Source organism: Apodemus sylvaticus, chromosome 3 (assembly GCF_947179515.1).
Source record: "Apodemus sylvaticus chromosome 3, mApoSyl1.1, whole genome shotgun sequence".
Lineage (NCBI taxonomy): Eukaryota > Metazoa > Chordata > Mammalia > Rodentia > Muridae > Apodemus > Apodemus sylvaticus.
Genome location: NC_067474.1, coordinates 165,656,789 through 165,677,365, shown reverse-complemented (window position 1 = coordinate 165,677,365; position 20,577 = coordinate 165,656,789). Strand labels below are relative to the sequence as shown.

General features: G+C 42.9%; 1 protein-coding gene across 10 annotated transcripts in view; it reads right to left on the bottom strand.

The window, feature by feature from the left end:
- Positions 1 to 20,577, bottom strand: part of Rere (arginine-glutamic acid dipeptide repeats) — a 332,839-nt gene that overhangs the window by 175,491 nt on the left and 136,771 nt on the right. For 9 of the 10 annotated variants that reach the window (XM_052178233.1, XM_052178237.1, XM_052178236.1 and 6 more), the window contains exon 3: positions 5,875 to 5,945. In XM_052178233.1, the coding sequence (XP_052034193.1) occupies positions 5,875 to 5,945 (71 nt within the window). Of the gene's footprint in view, positions 1 to 3,828; positions 3,848 to 5,874; positions 5,946 to 20,577 lie in introns of those variants that run through there. The other variant, XM_052178243.1, reaches the window with a different exon arrangement.

Below are 20,577 nucleotides of genomic sequence, written 5' to 3'. Positions count from 1 at the left end.
AACTGAATAAAATAAATCTAAGATCTCTGTAACTAAAAAACTGTGTGGGCAGCCAACAGCCCTACCCCAGCCAATAGCCTCTGACTATTTGCACCCAACTCCATACAAGAGGATTTCATTCTAACTCAGATCTCTTGACTCCAAAACACATGTGCTAAGATTTCATCCCTGTACATCTTGGTAGCAGTATAAGAAACCCAATCTCTAAGGACTTTTAAAAATATTAAAAAAACAAGGACAGATAACTTAAAACAGGTATGGCTGCCAGACAGTGGTGGTACACACCTTTAATCCCAGCACTTGGGAGGTAGAGGCAGGCAGATTTCTGAGTTCGAGGCTGGCCTGGTCTACAGAGTGAGTTCCAAGATAGCCAGAGCTACAGAGAAACCCTGTCTCGAAAAAAACCAAAAATAAAGAAAAAGAAAAAAGAAAAAAAGGTATGGCCTCTAGAAGATCAGTTTGGCACCAATTCATTTTCTTTATATTTCTTTATCTATGTACAATTACTATATAACAATTTTTTAAACAAATAAGGAAAACAAATCACATCATAAGGAGAAAAGTAATGTCAGAAACACCAATATTTGAGAGGGCAGACCCTATCATAGACAATTTGTATGCTTGATTTTCCAATCTAAATATGACCTACTTGCAAGGTCACAAGCAAGGTATATATGTATCCCAACTAAGATCACCAAAGACAGCAACTAATAGAACAGAGATGGGAATCAGAAAACCTGAAGTCAAAATTCAACCTGAAGTCAAAACTACCAACCTACTCAGTCTACCAACACTCATCTCAGCCCCAGACTAACATACCCCTATTTTTTAATTACACAAGCTCAAGTTGATGAAGATTTCCCACCCCATCTCACTGAAAAGTCTCTAATTCGATAGTGACCTACCACTACAATGAGTAACCATTTCCTAGATGCCCATGCATTGTATATTCTATGCTACAACCAAACAGCCAAATAACACTCAAACAGCTGTATACAGTACATGAGCCTGACAAGTCATTGATATGCAGACCCTTGGCTAATGACAAATTCTTCTGCTGTATTTTCACAGGACTCAGGAATCAACAACTATGGGAGATGCCAGGCAGTGGTGGCGCACGCCTTTAATCCCAGCACTTGGGAGGCAAAGGCAGGTGGATTTCTGAGTTTGAGGCCAGCCTGACCTACAGAGTGAGTTCCAGGACAGCCAGGGCTACAAGAACTATGGGAGATAACAAACTTTTAGAGTGACTTCTGGGTACGAGAGCTCAAAGAGAAATTTCAATCCTAGCTCCCAAGCAGCTCAGACATAACAAGGAAACACACAGCAGGGGTGAAACGAGCTAGGGTGACTAGTGGCTGGCAGTCCAAGGCTGTCCCACAACCAGAGCCATGAGAGTGGCTGCTGTTGGTATACGGAGCCTGAACAGCTCTTCTACCTGCAGTTCAGGCCTCTCAATGAACAAGCACTGGAATACTGTTGATGATGGAAAGGCATACTTAGACAAGGCTTAATCTTAATCTTAAAAATGAGTTTTCCACTTTTACAATGAATCAATGTATCAATCAATATAAAGTATTCTCTGCAATAATTATAAATCCTTCCTAGAGACTTTGTTATAAATAGTCCTACAATTACCCAATCTTGGGAAACCCACACCACACTTTTTTCTAATATATAGATGATGGCAACAAGAATTCACACAGAAGTCCCATCAGAATTAGCAGAGCATCTCGAATACTACTCTAGGAATAAACAAACACCTGGTAGTCAGTGCAACAGGAACTCCTCCGTACTGTATGAGGAGTCAAAACTCACTCCAGCAATGCACTGTTAACCTCTTAGAATCCACAATTATTTCTAGGTAGAAATTATTTCACTAATACTTAGGACTTGAGATTATAGAATATTAATATTTTTCCTAAAAACAAATGTTCTTTCAGAACAAAAAAGTTATGTCTTCCTCTCTATCAATCCTATCTGGTGTTCTCCAAAAATGGCTGATGATTAATAACACCGAAAATTCTACAATTAGAATGTAAGGTTGCTGAAGGTAGAAACGGTGTTTTGTACTTCTTCAGTGCCCTTAGTTGGGCTAACAAAGAACACGTTTCCAACATGCATTAGTGGGAGGGCTGATCATGAGAGTTCCTAACTGCATTCTGGGATAAAGTACACCTTGATGATCAAGAACAAAACAACCAGAATAGACCACATAAAGTGACCTTGGAACCCTCTGGAAGGGAAACAGAAGAGTTGAAGATGTTGTTCCAGGTTCTTATTCAATCTAGCCCAAGTAGACCAACCCTTTCCAGAAGAGAATAATCTGGAACCAAGTGGGAAGGAGCGAGTCTTGGGAGACCATGGTAAAAGCGGCTGTACTGCACCACAGGCCTTCTGTTCTCATCTGCCTGTGCAAGCTGGCTTGCCCATGCTGACTCCAACTTTACTATCACAGATGCAATTCCTGATTCACCCTTTCAGTTCTACCCCTCTGCTGACTAGCATAGTGGCCTCACTTTCCCCGATTCTAAATTGTTACAGAGAAATTAATTATTTCCAGGCCAGGTCAACAGAGACCTACAGTCCTATCACCATCATCAGTTTTCCAAGGAAGAATTCACTGGTAAAAATCTGTTCTGAAAACTATGGTGCGAAGCATCTTTATTTAACTGATTGCCTTTCCTCCTGCCTCTAAGCCAGTACATGCTGTCCATTTTACCGCTTTTGCTTGAATTCCCACTTTTGTCTAAGTTCTTCCATGAACAACTCTAATTCACATATTTAAACAAGACTAGTTTTCTTGGCTTGGAAATAAGTTAATTATACAATACAGCATAAAAGAATCAATGTTTCCCCAAAGAACACATAAATTTACCTCCCTTGAAAATGCTGCCTTCGGAGTATTTCTCCCTTGGAGCCTCTCCCACTCTCCATGCTTGGGAGTTCTCACTTTTCCTTAATAATCCTGTTTGTTCTCAAACCAAACACAATGTGTGTGTGTTGGGGGGGGGGGGCACTAAACTTCAAAGACCTGGCTTGGGTAAGAACCTGCTGCTCTGCCCCACCATGGCCTCTGTCGAGCTCTGTGAGAGTGCGGGCTGTCAATTTACCTGGCAGTGTGGATGGCAGAGCCTCATGTGTTCTGACAATGTAACATTTGCTAAAGCAGGGGCCACAGAGCTCAGCCCATAGACAAGATTATCACAAAACTCATACTAATTTGGACATTAATGAGAATGAAGGAAGAGGCTATTTACATAGCCTGGCATGCTCTTATACCACACTCTGGAGAAACACCAAAGTCAGCCAAGAAAACAAACCAGGTCTCCACACAAAGTCCAAACACTTCCCTTCCTTCACACAGTGAACTAACTCATAAAACACTACCCAAAGCTTTCAGAATTCAACACACAATTATTCTGGTCTAATTGACTAGTACACGACTTTCATCCCATATCGAGATTCACTGGCTTTACTGTCTTTACCAGAAGAGCATCACACAGCACTCCTACAATCTCAGCACACACCTTATTTATACTCTAAACCCTACCACAGTACAGACACTGTTATGCTGAGGGAGCACATCTCTTAGTAAAAGCCCAAACCAAAGGAGAAAAATATCACGTTATGCAATACTTCAAAGCTAATTATTTTTTAAAGGTATTTTTCATGATTCTGTTTTGCCATGTTGCTTGTTTGAACAAAATCAACTTCAATCTCTTCTCTTTTTAAATTCTTCTAAGAAAGAAAAAAATATTTTCCACGGCTTGCCTATTTCCCCTACAGCTTGAGTAAGCCAGGGGAAGAAGTCATGATTGTACTCACCTCTTACAATCTTTTCCTAAGAAATACACAGAACTGAGGAAGGAGGAAAACTGCTGTTTCTCCCAGGAGCATATATTTCATCATCTCTAACATTCTTACACGACAATGAACACAGAATCTCAAAGAGAAACACAGGAGAGACTGTGTGGTTTTAAAAGGAACCGAAACATGCTGCACTCTATATCCCATGTGCTTTTGCAGTCAGCACTAATGTTTAATATCGACAACAGAAGCTTCCGTTTTTACTGCTGTTAATACCCTGAACAATTACCATGCCCCAGCAGGAATCTCTGCCCAGAACAGCCACTATCAGCCTGTAATCAACATTTATTTCTGTAGGAGATGCTATTCAAAAATGAAGGTGAGCACATGCACACGCGCACACACACACACACACACACACACATACACAGAGAGAGGGGGGGAGAGACAGAGAGAGAGACAGACAGACAGACAGACACAGAGAGAGAGCACACAAAGGGGCTCAGAATCTTCAGAATCTGATGTGACTCTTTATAATTTTATTTCATAGCTATGTATTCTCCACGGTGAACTGGAACTTGGTTCAACAAAGTCACATACATAGATAGCAAACACAGAAAGAGCAGCAGCTGCAGCCACTACCAAAATAAAACTCTTCTGGAAACAAGGTCACCTCCCAAAGTTCAGGTATCAGGCAGTATCTGTAAAAAAAAATCTTTGTAAAGAAAAATATAACAAAGAACAAACATTTCCAAAAATGGTAAAAATTCATATTGGCAAGAATACTAAATAGAAAACATTTGATTTAAAAGACAAAGCTGTGAGGCCACTTTGCATAGAGACAGGGAACTTGTAAGCAGCCTAATAAGAACAAATCTTACAAGCAAACATACAACTGCCCTGCTTGACCAGACAGTCTTAGTTCTCTGAAGTGAAATTTCACAAATGTGTATAAGGACAAACACTCTCACTTAATGACATATTTGAAAAAGGAAGGCATCCACAGATACAAATGGATACATTCTCTAGAAAGTTACAGAATTAATTAGGCTTGCTCTGCACTGTGGTTCACAGTCTTGAAGTAAAAGGATCCCATTCTAAGAACAAAACATTTCAGATGGTTCACAAGGATATTAACACTATTTTACACATTAGTTGTGTGATGCAAAGGCATTAATAGTGACATTTAATTGTGTTGCTGGTAAATAAGAGAAATCTTTGAAAAAAGCAGAATATTAATGTTTGAAGAAGAGGTACACACATGGGTGTGAGGGACACATATTCACAAAATACTAAGCCAGGAAAAAAGCCCCCACCCCCCCAGCGGGGGAAGGTCATCTATCTGTGTAGCAATGGCTGTCCTGGAACTCCCAGAGATCCAATCACCTGCCTCTTTCTCTTAGCCCTGGGATTAAATGTATGTGTCACTTCCCATGGCCTGGGCGTGTTTGTTTTACAAACACCCCAGGGATTTATTCTGAGCCCAAAATGTGTCTAAAAGCCCACTGTCTAAAAGCAAAGATTTTGTCAGGAGCACTATCCAGACAGCCTTAACACTAGGCTAAACTCCCTTCTCCCAAATTTTGCTCCTGGGAGACCCTTAAAACTGGACAAGATATAGAGTCCATACCTACCATCATAGCAAAACCCCAGTACCCCCAGAAGCCAGTATCTAGTTTACATCTTCTACTTATTAATCACTAACTTACTTCAGGCTCTTACGAACAGCAGAAAGCAAAGAGGACACTTCAGAAGCTAGAGAGGATCTCTGAGACTGTCACAACAGCTACCAAAGGAGTAAAGACGTCAGAAACACTGTTGTTTCACAGCAGAAAAACATTACCACAGTGAACAAAACAAGCTACATTACTTCAGTGCACAGCCCAGAGGCAGGTAGCACCGCCCCACACTGGTTATCATACAGGAGTGCTGGAGAAGCCATCAAAAGCGGCAGCCTGAGAAGCTAAACAGAGAGGGGAGAGACAAGAGGAGTGAAGAAGAGGGGGGGTGGGGGGTGGGGAGGGGGAGAGGGAGAGAGAAGGCAGAACATAGGAAAATGCTTACCAGTTTGAAGTCTTGGATGCTGCAGATGAAATATGGTGTGTTTGGCCGCCGACTCTCAATATATACACAGTCTTTAAAAGAAAAAGGAAGTTTTTTAAAAAATAGCAAAGCAAGGCTTTATAAGACCACTGCATAAATAAACAGCTAGAAAAATGAATATATAAAAACATCAATGACAAAGGAAGTACCTTTTAATAGTGAAAACAAAACCTTTCTCTGGGTAATAAATATGAAATTATAGGTAGCATTAAGGTAATGGTTCTTTCTGAACATGCTTCTGATCATTTAAAGAAACCTAACAAAAGACAATTCTGTTCAAGGAAAGAAAGCTCTACAAAACTACCCATATCCAGATGGAGAAATTTAGATGACAGAATTACTTAACTAAAGATTATATATCAAGTCAGGCAGTGGTGGCGCACACCTTTAATCCCAGCACTTGGGAGGCAGAGACCGGTGGATCTCTGAGTTTGAGACCAGCCTGGTCTACAGAGTGAGTTCCAAGATAGTCAGGGCTACACAGAGAAACCCTGTCTTGAAAAACAAACAAGATTACACATCAAGACAGGAATGTGGCACTTTCCTGTAGCCCTGGGAGGAGGGAGAGGGGGCACACATTTTAAGACAAATAAAAAATCTTTTAGGTAGACATTCTTTGGAAAGAGAAACAGCTTTGCCACAAGCTAATTCATTTTTAGTAAGTATTCTTGGAGGAAATAGGTATTTGAAAACGCCAACTTGAACATGTTACTACAACAACCTTTTCACCACAGCATGAAAAAGGATAAAAACTATTCTAGTCGCCTATGGATAACTTACTATTAAGTATTTCTTGACTGGAAAGAAAATCAAGGCAGCCAATCAACTATGGAATGAAGTAAACCAAATAAACATTTCAGAAGATGAGCAGAGCAGCTCCTCAGTCACACAGGGCAGGGTAGTGCTGGAGCAAGTAATGTGACATTCATATCAGCTGGAGGAAAAAGGCTGCTTTTTAAAATGCCTGTTAAGAGACAAGTATTTACCAAGAAGTTCCCTAGTTACCAAATCTGGGAAGTGGGATCCTAAGGCCTACAGGGGCAGCGTCCACTCCACACACCTCTCCCCAACCCTTCAGAGTGAGCATCTGTAAGAACAAGGGCTTCCTGACAACTGAAGCAAAGCCCTTTATTTCACCTCCATATATATGAAAAGCCCAGACATATAAAGGAGCCACCAATGCCATTCCAGAATGAGAAGCAATGTGAATCTGTGATGGTGTGGGAATCCCGACTGCCTTCTCAGCTGAGACCATGAGCCCCTGAAGGCATGCACCAGTGTGGACTGGGGATGAGTCACCCCTGAGCCATGCCATCTTGTCCCAGGGTCCAGGATGGTAACTAACTCTGCTACTGAACTTAGGCAGCATCCATCTAACATTAATCATCTCCAGGACACTTTTCCCACTGTGGCTAATCCTTTTCTTCATACCCCTTGTTTGTTACAAAGAAGAAGTCGCATAAATCTCTACACAAAAAGCCTGAGCTCTCTCTGGGCACAGCAGTATGGCTCACAGAGTTGTAATCTCACCAGATCTGCCTCAAAATTTAATACAGTTTTGAAATAGGCCTAAAATTCTTTATTTCCATGTTGTAGCCCATTGAATGCAGCCGCGGTAGTCCAGCTCTCCAGGTAGCACTTACGTATCATCTAAGCACAGAGCAAAGCCTAGGCACCTTCTCCTTCCTGTCTCCTTCCATAAAAGAGACGACATTAAGCTATTTGTTCACTGCCTTAAAAACACACGTCAACATAAGTGAGGTCCAAAGATCTGTTCCCACAGAATCCAGCTCCTCCCCTAGGATACATCCTCTAAAAGAAGAAATACCAAGCCATCGGCCTGGTCTGTGGCAACCCTATCCTTTCTTTACCCTACCAGTTCTGATCATATGTAGCTTACAATTAATTGAGGGGCAGCAGAGACAATACACTCTCGTGGCTCCTCTGTGAAGGAGTGGTAAGCGCTCCTTAGCAATTCATAATACTGAATGTCCCATTATCTGCACTGTCCTCTTCCTCCTCCTCACCATCTCCAGAACTCTGAAAACAGAACAGCAATCCTGTGTCCAGCAAGGATTAATGAGTACCACTGCTGTGCTCACAATCAGACAGGCCTGACATAATAAGTAACAACTGTGGGACACTGAGGCTTTATCATTAACAGGGCCATTTTACCCCAGACCCTCTTACTCTGGAATGTAAAGCACTACTGACTTGCATACTAACAAGGTTCCATCATCAGGCGTGGGGCTCCTGCTCACACAGAGTTCCAGCACCTGAGAGATGGAGGCAGGCAGATCAGGTGTTCAAGGTCAGCCTCGACAAAACAGTGAGTCCAAAAGTAATCGAAACTATCTGAGATTCTGTTTCACCAACTCTACCCACTGCAGTCCCCTCAACCCCAAAGAGCTTTCCAGAGAAAGGAGAGAAAACTTATGTTCTTCTACAACTATGTTTCTCTCTAAACAACCAAGGTATTTATTACAGCTGAGAAGAGAAAGGGGGGCTGCTGCCATTGGTGTTCCTCATCCTATCGGATCTGACACGCAGACTGAAGACTGCTGTCCAAGGGAAAGGCTGCCCCTGGAGGGCCAGCCTGGAGCCTGACCTGGAGAATTACCACAATTACTTATCAGGGCCCTTTTCCTACATACACAAGACATTTTTTTTTTCAATTTAAACAATTACCACAGCAAACCAAACTGATTCAAAGCTGTGAATTTACATAATACCTTCAATATACAAGGCTGGTGTCTGTAGAAGCTATATTGTAACAGAATCTTAGTATTCTGAGACATGTATGTATGGCAGGTAAGTCCACTATCAGAGCTGGCGACAAAACAGAGTCCGTGGGCATAAAGAATAGTAACTCATGGGTCACATAAGATCATGAGTCACAGAAGTCAATCTTTTCCAAGCTTAGTCAAATTTATCATTCTGAGTGGGTAATGTTCTGCTTTAACCAGATGTAGCTAATGTATTTTTCATTTTAAGTGATTTTTAATGATTTATTTATTTTTACTTTACCGGCGCTGATGTTTTACCTGCATGTGTTGGGTCCCCTGGAACTAAAGTTACATAGTAGTAAGCTGCCATGTGGGTGCTGGGAGTTGGAGCCGGGTCCCCTGGAAGAGCAGCCAGGCTCTTAACCACCAACACACTTTTAAAAATAAAGTATGAAACCAAACCAAACCAAACCAAAAAAAAAAAAAAAAAAAAAAAAGAAAGAAAGAAAGAAAATGTTTTCTTTTTACAAAACAGAAATGATCCAACTTAAGCAAATGCCCTCAAAAAACAAACAAACAAACAAACAAAAACAAACCAAGAAAAGAAAAAGAAAAAAAGAAAGAGAGGGGGAGGGAGGGAGGGAGGAAAGAAGGAAGGAAGGAAGGAAGGAAGGAAGGAAGGAAGGAAGGAAGGAAGGAAGGAAGGAAGGAAGGAAGGAAGGAAGGGAAGGCAAGGCAAAGGCACTCTAGGAAATAATCTAGAATTCAAATCTTAAAGGAAGTAATTTTTCCTTTATTGCCCTTTCTGTTATCCTACTCCACCCCATCCCCCAAAAAGGGTAAACTGAGGCCAGTCATCACAAGTATTTTCTCTCTGGCCTCGCATTTATCCTGTCTCTATTGTAGACCCTTCTGTTTTTGGGATGCTGGGGTCTAATCTGGGCCTTGCAAATGCTAGACAAGCACCAGCCTACATTTCTAGCCCCAAAGTAGTTAATTTGAAAAGGCAAAGCTAAGAACAATGTCAACAGATCCCTAGATGGGATGTACATGCCTGAGGTCAGAGTGATTTGGCAAGACTGTCATGCAGCTCCCGAAAGCATGGCTCACCTAAGAGTGGACTGGCTCTAAGACTGGCGCAGTCAGCTGAACTGATGGTCCTGAGTGACAAAGTCTGCATCAACAGAAGCACTGCAGCTGCCGTCTGTTCTAAAGGTTAAAAGCCCCTCTACTTTGTTGTTAAAAGGAGAAAATGCAGTCCATTAAACGCACAATGAACATTTTCAAAATCACCTGCAGGAAAGCAGGCATTCACCAGGATGAACTAACAGCTGCTGTGGGGCAAATATACACTGTTTTAATCTTAGAATCAGCATGCCTGAAATGGGCCAGAAAAAATGAGGTTATTGCCACTTCTATCAATTATTCTGAAAAACAAATGATAACTAATGTTTTCTTAGCAGTGATGTCTGAAAATGAGACTGGGGTTTGTACTGAGTTTTATACATTGAGCCTCTGCACAGAAGCAGATCACTTGGTGACATGGTGTCACTTGAAATGCTTGTGACCAGGAGCATCAAAACCCATGACCTGGGAGATGATACTGAGGAGGGATATTGCTGGTTGTTTCTCATAACCTCAACATAGCTTTGTGTCCAAAAATCAATGCTGCCATCTGCAAAGAGAGCCCTCGCTGAGCTGAGGAGGAAGTCAGCCAAACGCAAAGGCAAATTCTCAAGGCAAAGAAAGGCCTCTGCTTTTCCAACCAGCAGCAAATCAGCAGGTTTATGTAAATCGAGCAGGGAAGCAAGTTCCTTGAGGGTAAAAATCATAGCCTGCCACATCAGGCAGCCTGTCACTGTGTCCACAAGGCACCTGTCAGCGTCTACCCTGACAGTCTCCTCACCAGGCAGAGCGGATAACTTACTTCACCCCCTATTAGGATTTAGTAAGCAGTGTTACAATACACAGGCAGTGTTCAGTCCCTGCCCTGCCCCATGTGGACTCCTCCCTCCATCAATGTGTCCCCACCTATTAATCTCTGAAATACTCTCTCGTCCCCTTGCAAAGAATGGCAGTGCCACTCTAACAGAATTTCACATAGAAAGCCCTTCCTTGTGAACAAAGCCTTTCTCACAAAGAGATTTTTCAGAGACACAGCTGGGTAGCCCAACAGTGGGCATGGGAAGCTGACCCTCAGGCTTCTTTGTTCTCCTTCATTTCTCTTCCATGCTATTCCTCTATCCCTGACACTCAGAACTATTTAACAAGGTAACAGTGGGCTGGTAAAATATTACAAAATTAAGTCCACAAGTATCTCTCTAGTTAATACAAATGTTTGCCAATTCCAATACAGAAAAAAGGCTGTGTGTGTGTGTGTGTGTGTGTGTGTGTGTGTGTAGGGGGTGTACTCCTGCACGCAGATCTATCTATACTCCTTGGGACAGCCTCACTCCCTGAACCTGAAGCTAGGCTTGTCAGAAGCAACATTAAAATCCTGGTGTCTGGATTCCACAGGAGAAGCAAGGGTGCACTGTGGGCCTCAGCAAACAATCTCTACCATCACCATCCACAGCACGGTCAACGCCAGCTGCATTGTTTGCTTCCACCATGTGATCCATTTCTGCAGACACTCGGAGCTTCTCTGAGGAGCAAGTGAAGGAAGAAGTGGAATTAGGAGTTACCTGAGGCCCTAATCAAACACTAAAAAGAAAGTGACACATTCTGTCACAGCTGGAGGAGGCTGGCTTTCAATTGTCTGCTAGACATAAGAGAGTAGCAATGTGTGGGAACAGTAGACAGCTTCAAAGGGAGAGACACCTTCCCGATCATTTCCTTAGCTTTTGATTTGACTCTGTCAACCCTCATCAAATTTTATGGCATCATCTTGATAAACTCCGTAGAAGGAAAACCCACCCAGGTGGAACATGTCCATCATCTACAAACTCTGTGATAACTGAATCCATACACGGAACCATCTAAGGCTGCAATGCTGCAAAGCTTCCATGGGGTCTTACACGGCCACAGAAGAGCATGGTAAAGAAGAAAGGAAAGAGGATTGTAACACACTAAAGTGTTTTCACATTTAGACATGTCTCTTTTCTAGGTATCACAAAATGTTCCAGCACATCACAATCTCTCAGACGGGGCTGGGGAGACAGCTCAGATGGGAACATGCTCGCTTTGCAAGCACAAGTACCAGAGTTCAATTCTCTTGTCAAAACCCAGGTGCAGTGAGGTGCCCTTGTAACCCCACACCTAGAAGGTGGATACCAGCCAACCTAGCTTACTTGAAGGCAAGTGCAAGAGCCTATCTCAGAAACAAACCAGACAGGGGCGCCGGCTAAGGCTGCCCTCTGGCCTCTACACACACATACATCCGCAGGAACAGTCTCCTCCTTCCCCCTGCTCCCTTGTTTAAAGGCCAAGCCCAGACCATCATTGTCCAATGTCAGGAAGTGCTCCTAGTGTTTTGAAATAGCTGCTGCAGTGTTCCCCTTCCAACAATCATATACTAACTGGGTGTGAAAACTGAGCAAAACAAGAAAATGAGGCATTGTTTTGTTAGCAGAAAGCATACTACGATGACACTCAAAATATTAACCATGGCTTAATACCAGCATTACCCAAACAGAGCAATTTAAGCTCTGATCTCCACATGATTGAAGATGTTCCTTACAACTTGTACTGGACCATTACTATGAAAGGTATTCTAGCCAATTCCAAGTCTAAACTCCAGTTAAGTCAACGTCTCAGAATTTATACCTTACATTTTGTAGCATTTGTACACTTAAAAATAAAGTGTGTAATCTAAGAAAGAAATTTTAGGGTTGGAGGGATGGCTCAGCAGGTAAGAGCACTGACTGTTCTTCCGAGGATCCTGAGTTCAAATCCCAGCACCCACATGGTGGCTCACAACCATCCATAAAGAGATCTGATGCCCTCTTCTGGTGTACTTACATATAATAAATAAATACATACATACATACATACATACATACATACATACATACATACATACATACATAAAATAAATCTTGAAAATTTTGTTTTTAAAATTGGTGATGGAACTGAGAGCTCAGTGGTAAAGCACCTGCCTGGCAGGCATGAATTCATGAGGCTCTGGGCTCCATCTGCAGCACCACTGAATAGGTCACAGTTATGCCAGCCCACCTACCTAGAGAAGGCCCCAGCTGCCTGTGCGCCCCATCCCACCCCCTGCCTTGCAGCACACTGTAAGACAAACTATCCTAACCCAATTCAGTGGCTTAACTGGCTGGTTCTGTGTCAACTTGACACAAGCTGGAGTTATCACAGAGAAAGGAGTTACAAGTAAGGAAATGCCTCCATGAGATCCAGCTGTAAAGCATTTTCTCAATTAGTGATCAAGAGGGGCGGGCCCAGTCCATTGTGGGTGGTGCCATGCCTGGGCTGGTAGTCCTGGGTTCTATAAGAGAGGAAGCTGAGCAAGCCAGGGGAAGCAAGCCAGTAAGGAACATCCCTCCATGGCCTCTGCATCAGCTCCTGCTTCCTGACCTGCTTGATTTCCAGTTCTGACTTCCTTTGGTAATCCACAGCAATGTGGAAGTGTAAGCCGAATAAACCCTTTCCTCCTGATCTTGCTTCTTGGTCATGATGTTTGTGAAGAAATAGAAGTCCTGACTAAGACAGTGGCTCACAATAAAACACAGTAGGAAAAAATTCTATCCCAAAGGGCCAATGAGATGACGACTCAGCAGTAAAGCCTGGGATGGGGTTCAGAGCCCACTCAGAATGAGGAGGACCAGTTTCCAAAGGCTGTCCTCGGACATCAATGCTGCCCCCAAACAAATAAAAAAGTTAAATTCTGATATAAAAATGACTATTAAGCTACACTGTTCTGATTACTAATCAAAATGTTGATAGATCTTTAACTCTATGAATGAAAATGGACTACGGGCCTAGGCTGGTGACACACTGCGCCTATAATACACTAACTTGGAAACAGCAGGATCACGATTTTAAAACTAGACTGGGATACGCAGTAATGTCTCAAGGAAAGGTGTGTGGAAGGAGGCGGCCAGAGCTGCTGGCTACACAGCTCAGCGGTAGGCCATTTACCCAGCATATACTCCATCCTCGGATTCATCTCCAGTATCATGCGAAAAATAAAAAAGGCGAAAGCAAGTAAATGATGTGCATTGAGAAAGCAATGCAGCAGCACTGTGTTCACAGGGAAAATGAGGGTGACAGGCAGGCCTGGGAGAGGGTTCTGCTCTCCCTATATGGCAGACAACAAGCGCTGGCTGAGGTGCTAGGGCCATGCCCTGCAGGAAAGATTTCAAGCAAGGCTGCTAGCTCCTAGCAATGCTAGGTGAGCGAAATGCTTCAGATGAGCTTTGTAGTGATCGCTGGAAACTAACTCACAGTGCCTGGGCTATCACTCTCATTTGGCAAATGATTTTATTATAATCCACTTTCCTTATTGGTTTTCTGCTACCATTTAATGGACTGTCAGTATAATTTAGATTTCATCTATTTATACCGTTCAAGCCTGCCTCCTGAGTGTACAGCAAATGGAACATATTTCTATTCAATGGAATTAATGACAGTTAATTATAACATGCAGTTTCCATAGCTCAAAAAAAAAAACATGCATATATTTCTATGAAAGGGTGTTAGATCCCCTAGAGCTGGAGTTGCAGGCAGTTGTGAGCAGCCACATGGTGCTGAGAATTGAATCTGGGTGCTCTGGAGAGCGGCTACTGAGCTACCTCTGCAGCTCCTCTTTTGTACTTTTTAAGTACCTACATTGTAATTCCTTATACAATAGTATTAATATAAAAATCCCATCCCATTTTAATATTTGCCTCCTATATTCCAAAATCTTAACTACAGGCCAAGTGCAGGGAAATAAAAGTCTTGCTGTCAGAATGGACAAACAGATGCTCTATCATGACAGCTGCCTCACACAAGCAAAACTGAAAAGTTAATTTTTCTGCCTGTCTTTTGCTTACTGTTGGATAAGTTCTCATATACTCCAGTTAATCATAATGTCAAGATTAGATGAAATTTATTGAAAACAGACTAAGTATGCCATACAGATTTAGATATAAACTAAACACTGGGCTCATACTAATGCATGCTCAATTGAATTGCTTTCAGACTTAACAGAAACTTCCTCAGTTTTGTTTATAGACACCACCATCCCACAAGCGGCCTTCCTCAAATGATCAGTCTTTCGCCTACACATACACACAATTGTGTAAGAGACACTTAAATGTATCAGATCAACATCCAGGATCTGCTGCTCCGACTATAACCACCAGCATCACAGAATCAGCATAGTTCACAGAAGAACCAAGGCAGGATAGCACGCACTTCTAATCCCAGCACCCAGGACAGAAGCAGGCAGAGTTTTGTGAGACTGAGGCCCACCTACTCTACTGAGAAAGTCCCAATCAGTCAGGGCTATGTTCTGAGAAACCTTTTCTTTCCTTTCTGTTTCTCTCTCTCTCTCTCTCTCTCTCTCTCTCTCTCTCTCTCTCTCTCTCTCTCTCTCTCCCTCCCTCCCTCCCTCCCTCCCTCTCCTCTCTCTCTCCCTCTCTCTCCCTCTCTCTCTCCCTCCCTCTCCCTCTCTCCCCCTCTCTCCCTCTCTCTCCCTCTCTCTCTCCCCCTCTCTCTCTCCCTCTCTCTCTCCCCCCCTCCCTCTCATTCACTTATGGTGTTTTGAGGCAGGGAGCCTTGGCTGTCCTGGAACTCCTTTTGTAGAGAACACAGAGATCCACTTGCCTCTATCTCCTGAATGCTGGTTTGTGTGCCACAACTGGTCAGCTTGAGAACCCTCTCAAAAAAAAATAAATAAATAAATAAAAAATAAAAAAAGGGAGGGAGGGAGGGAGGGAGGGAGGGAGGGAGGGAGGGAGGGAGGGAGAATGAATCCTGGCTGGCGTAGAGTCCTGACAGGTGGTCTATACATCAGCCCTGCCCAGCTAGTTCATGTTTTTCTGTGCAGCCCTAGCAGTCCTGTTGACCAGGCTGGCTTTGAACTCAGAGATCCGTATGTCTCTGCCTCCTGACTGCTGGGATAAAAGATGTGTGCTGTCACCACCACAACGACCGTTTCACCCTTCTGCATTCTTCTTCTAAGAAGCACCTTTGTAAGGTCATACACAAGGTTGTGCTCTTATTTAATGGGCTGAATATAAAAGTGCTATTGATAGACCAGTTTACACCAAAACCATGTAAGCTTGTCCAAAGTCTACTTTGGACTTGCAGTTGCCTGCCAATTTTCATCATTTGCTGTAATTTATATAAAGTTCTAAGAGCAATGAAACCTGTCCCAACTCTAATGCAACCTACTCTCCCTGCTCCCTTACAGCAATGCTGTCTCTAGTTACAGTTATATAGTTGGTTTTGTTGTTTCTGTTTTTCATTCTGAGCCAAGTACAGGTATTTAAGAGAAATTTAAAACCTAGTCCTTTTTACATAACTGAACAAATACTGAGCCCTCACTTTCCCAATGTGTATCTTCAGCCCACTGTGTGGATTGTGAGTACCCTGACTTATCCACATAGCCCACGACTTCCACTCCAACTCCTTGGGATGTAACATACTCAGTTCTGTAGCACACAAAGGTCAAGACAGTAGGGTAGGGTCTGGCTTGTGTGCTAATCTGCCACCCACCTGCCACTGTTATAATCCAAATTAGCAGAGATTTGAAGGGCACATGAAATATCTAACTATCCTCAAAGGAAATGGGAGATTTCATTTACTATTCTAGCCACTGGCAGCTCTTGTGTTTCTTTCTTTCTTTTTTTAATTTTAAACCCAAAACTATATTCAACACACTTCAATGAAGGGCTGCAGCTGCTCTGGACCAATCTGACACTTAATGAGAGCTTTGCTTTTGCATGTTCTTTTAGTAATCTGAACCTTAGAAAAGCCATGTTCTGAACATCTGCTGAGACAAATCAGAATTTAGAGAAGAAAAGAATTAAAGACTTCTCCATTTTAAGCAAAGGGCTAAAAGCAGGTAACAGCCAAGTCTTATCACGATTCTACTTCTGAAGCTGTGAACCCTTGTGGGTGTCTCACACCTACAATGTCCACACTCTAGAGGCAGCATTACTGAAAGTTCAAGGCCAGCCTAAACTATCCAGCGAGTTCCAGGACAGCCTGGCCTACAGAGAAAGACCCCGACTCAAAAGAAATTCATTAAAGAGCCCAGGCCATCCCCACAGCCCCATCAAAGAGCAGCGAGTGTGTGAGCTGGGAGGATCCTGCCACCAGCTCCCCCACTCACTGGTCACTGCTGCTCTCCCGAAGGCCCCTTCTCTCTGCCTGACAGGCCTGGCTCAGCTCTCCCAGGGCCTTGCTTTTCTATGGTTGTATTGGAGTTTCACAGATGGTTTAGAGAAAGTCTGGTTGGTTTATTGTGGAATCTTCTCAGGTCCATTTTCTCTTCTACACTTCTGCTCTTTTTATGGGCAGCAAGAAGCTGAGGCAGCACAGCCAGGAAAGGCTTGGAAGGAAAGTGCTTTCTGCCCAGGAAGGGTGACTAGTCTGGCTCTGTGGCTTCCTTCCCCAAACTTCCTCTTTTGATGGAAAATGAATGAACACCCCCAGCGTTAGAACTTTCATGATGACACAGTATGTATGTACAACAGGAGGACTGTTGGAACCCTGTGCCACACTGAGGAGCTACAGGCACGCCACTGCTCCTGGGGAAGGGAGCCAGTTCTTCCTTCAGACATGGGCCACTGGCAGGCTGCTGATGCTGCAGTGGGATTCAAAACAGAAGAGGACATGACTTTGAGAGGAAGATGTTCTGTGAAGCTCTGAGAAGGAGTGCTGGAGGACAGAGGTGGATATGATCAAATACATTCTACCTGTATCAATAGCTATTCCCTGTGGGAAGAAATGTGGAGGAATAATACTAAGCCATTTTACCCATTATTTTCCTGAGTTCATGTGCTATTCATAAATTTAAAGATTACTTTGAATCAAAAACATAATAAAAATACTAATGTAATAAACCAATGTAATATATATATAAAAAGAAACTAATTAAAAAGTAAACACTACTAGGGCAGTGGTGGCGCACGCCTGTAATCCCAGCACTATGGGAGGCAGAGGCAGAGAAACCCTGTCTCGAAAAAAACCAAATCCAAAAAAAAAAAAAAAGTAAAAACTAAAACTGAAGAAGCCAGTAACAGTCAGAACAGCCAGGTAGTAGTGGCACATACCTTTACTCCCAGCGCTCAGGAGGTGGAGGCAGGCAGGTAGGTCTCTGTGAGTTCGAGGCCAGCCTGGACTACATACAGAACAAGTTCTAGGACCACCCAGAGCAGCAACTCTGTCTCAAAAAGACAAATAGAAACAAAACACAGACCCCAGTAGTAATAAGATAGCACAAACAATTCATTACCTTCTGCCAGGGTTTAAAAACAGCCTCCAGAGGCAGATGAAACCAGAAAGAACAAAGCTGACAACAATTTGTGGCTCCTAAGGAGTCCACCCCTCCGGTCCACAAACAGGTACAGTGGGTGACAATTTCTCCCACACTGCCTAGCACAGGTGTTAACTCTGATCATTATCTTCCCTCTGTCTTTTTGGTTCCTTTATGAATTTGTTTCAAAAGGGAATTCATGGAGGTAACTTCTCAGAAAGCATGGGGACTGGGAGAAGATCTCCTGGAATACCATAGCACTGAAAAGAAAGGTCAGGAAGATGATGGTACACATTTATAATACCAGCTCTCAGAAAGCTGATGCAGGAAGATCATACATCTTAAGCTAGCCTGTCTAAATATGAATTCCAGGGCAGCATGGATTACACAGTGATACCCGTTCATTAACAAGTAAGTGGACAAATGGAAAAAAACTTGAACTGACTATATTCCAGCTACTTGGGAACTAAAGGTCAGCCTGCACCTTACAGGAATACCTCTCTTCTAAAATTAAAATATTAAAATTAGAATTTTAATAAAATGGAAACCAAATACTGTGGCTCAGAGGCTGACTGGGGGGGAAGGTTACCATGAGCTTAAGGCCAACCAGGACTACAGAATAAGACTCTGACAAAGTCTAAATGTAAAGAAAAAAAACCATATTGAATTGTTTATCACAAGAAAAACTGTACAATGCAATAATGCACATAATTTTAATTGACTAAGAAATTTTACTAACTTTGACTCCCTTAAGAGCATTCATAATCTCAGTGCGACAGTGAGCATAAGATGTCTGAGCATGTTCCCTATGATGCAAAAGGGCAGCCTGGTTTGTTCCAATGTCCCCATGGCTTACTGCCTGTCATCAGAATTAAAGCACTGGGTGAGAGTCATCAGAAAGGTAATAAATGAATGAAAATAAAGGCACATTTTTCTCCTACCAACGTCAATCCCTTGCCATCTATTCCGACTCTTTGGTCAACCACATGCCAGGTTACATTCCCCAGCATTAACAGCAAGCACATGATGCATAATCTAAGCTCTGTGTGGTAGCTTACTGAGGCAAAGGCAGCACAAGTTTTATAGAAACACTCCATAAAAAACAGACGCATATTAAGAAGCTGCAGCCAGGGACATGACCACACAACAAATGTTAATAGTGGCTTTAAATTTGAACTTTCAAGTATCTGAATCTTTAAATTTTCTTTCTTGAAAACGTACCATTTGTTCACTGCCAAGGCTGGGGAGCAATCAGAAGTGAAAGATTATAAGCACAACAAATGAATAAAGGTAGCCGGGCGGTGGTGATGCATGCCTGTAATCCCAGCCTCTGGGAGGCAGAGGCAGGCAGATTTCTGAGTTCGAGGCCAGCCTGGTCTACAGAGTGAGTCCAGGACAGCCAGGGCTACACAGAGAAACCCTGTTAGGGGGGCGGGGGGGGGGGGGGGGGGGGGGGGTGGCGCAACACAAATCACAAATGAATAAAGGCAAACATAAAAACGGCACTGTGTAGCCACCAGAGTTTTAGGTAAAACACAGCCGGAACCCACATCTTCACAAATCAGATGTTCAGCGCAGAACCCAGGAGCTCAGAGAAAACAGAAACTTATAACACAACTGATGGGACCAGCCTCGTTCTGGTCCTATCCTGAATGCTAAGAGCACCTTTTAAAAAGATTGTACACTTCATGTCATCAAGTATCTAATTTTTTTTTTTTGATAGCTACTGCCAGCTTCAAAATCATTCTAGTTTGCAGGCATGATTGACACTGTCTTCCAGCCAGTACAGAGAACAGACCATGAAGCCAGATCTCCACTGTGTAGTCAAAGGGGGAGGCGCAAATGTCCATGCAAGGTTAAAACCTAATTCTGAAGGCTTGAGTTGACAGAATGATTCTCAGGTGCAATGGCCGAGTGTGATTTTATACTACAGAATGGAGGCTATATAAACCCCACTTTCTGGGTAAACTGTTCTTGACTAAGTAAAAGTACAAAATGTTGGGTAATATCCTTTTATTCTTGTTGTTGGCATGTATCTTCCCTAAACAAGAAAAGAATTAGAATTACACACAGCATTACAAACATCACCGAGGTCAACAATCGCAGCACACTGGGATAAAGTGTCATGTAAAGTCTGAAACCAAATACCACGTAGTGATGACTGTTTTCCTGAGAACTAACAGGTACCTATAGCATTATTAACAAAGCACAAATTCAAATCTTTCAAAAAGCAATATAATTTGTATTATATACTCAGTAGTGTGATAAGCCATGATTAATACCCTCCAACTTTCTTTCAACTGTTATCAAGTCTCCACAGCCCAATCTACAGCGACAGTGACCCCCATCCATGAAACACTAGCATCCACCCAGCACAGGAAAGCCACAGCTGCATCTGCAGCAGGCGAGGGTGCAGGCGAGCTCGCCTTCCTTTCATCTCAGGCACTCAGCCTGCAGTGCCACACACCACACTGCATTACGGAACAGGGAGTCCCTAAAATGGCGATT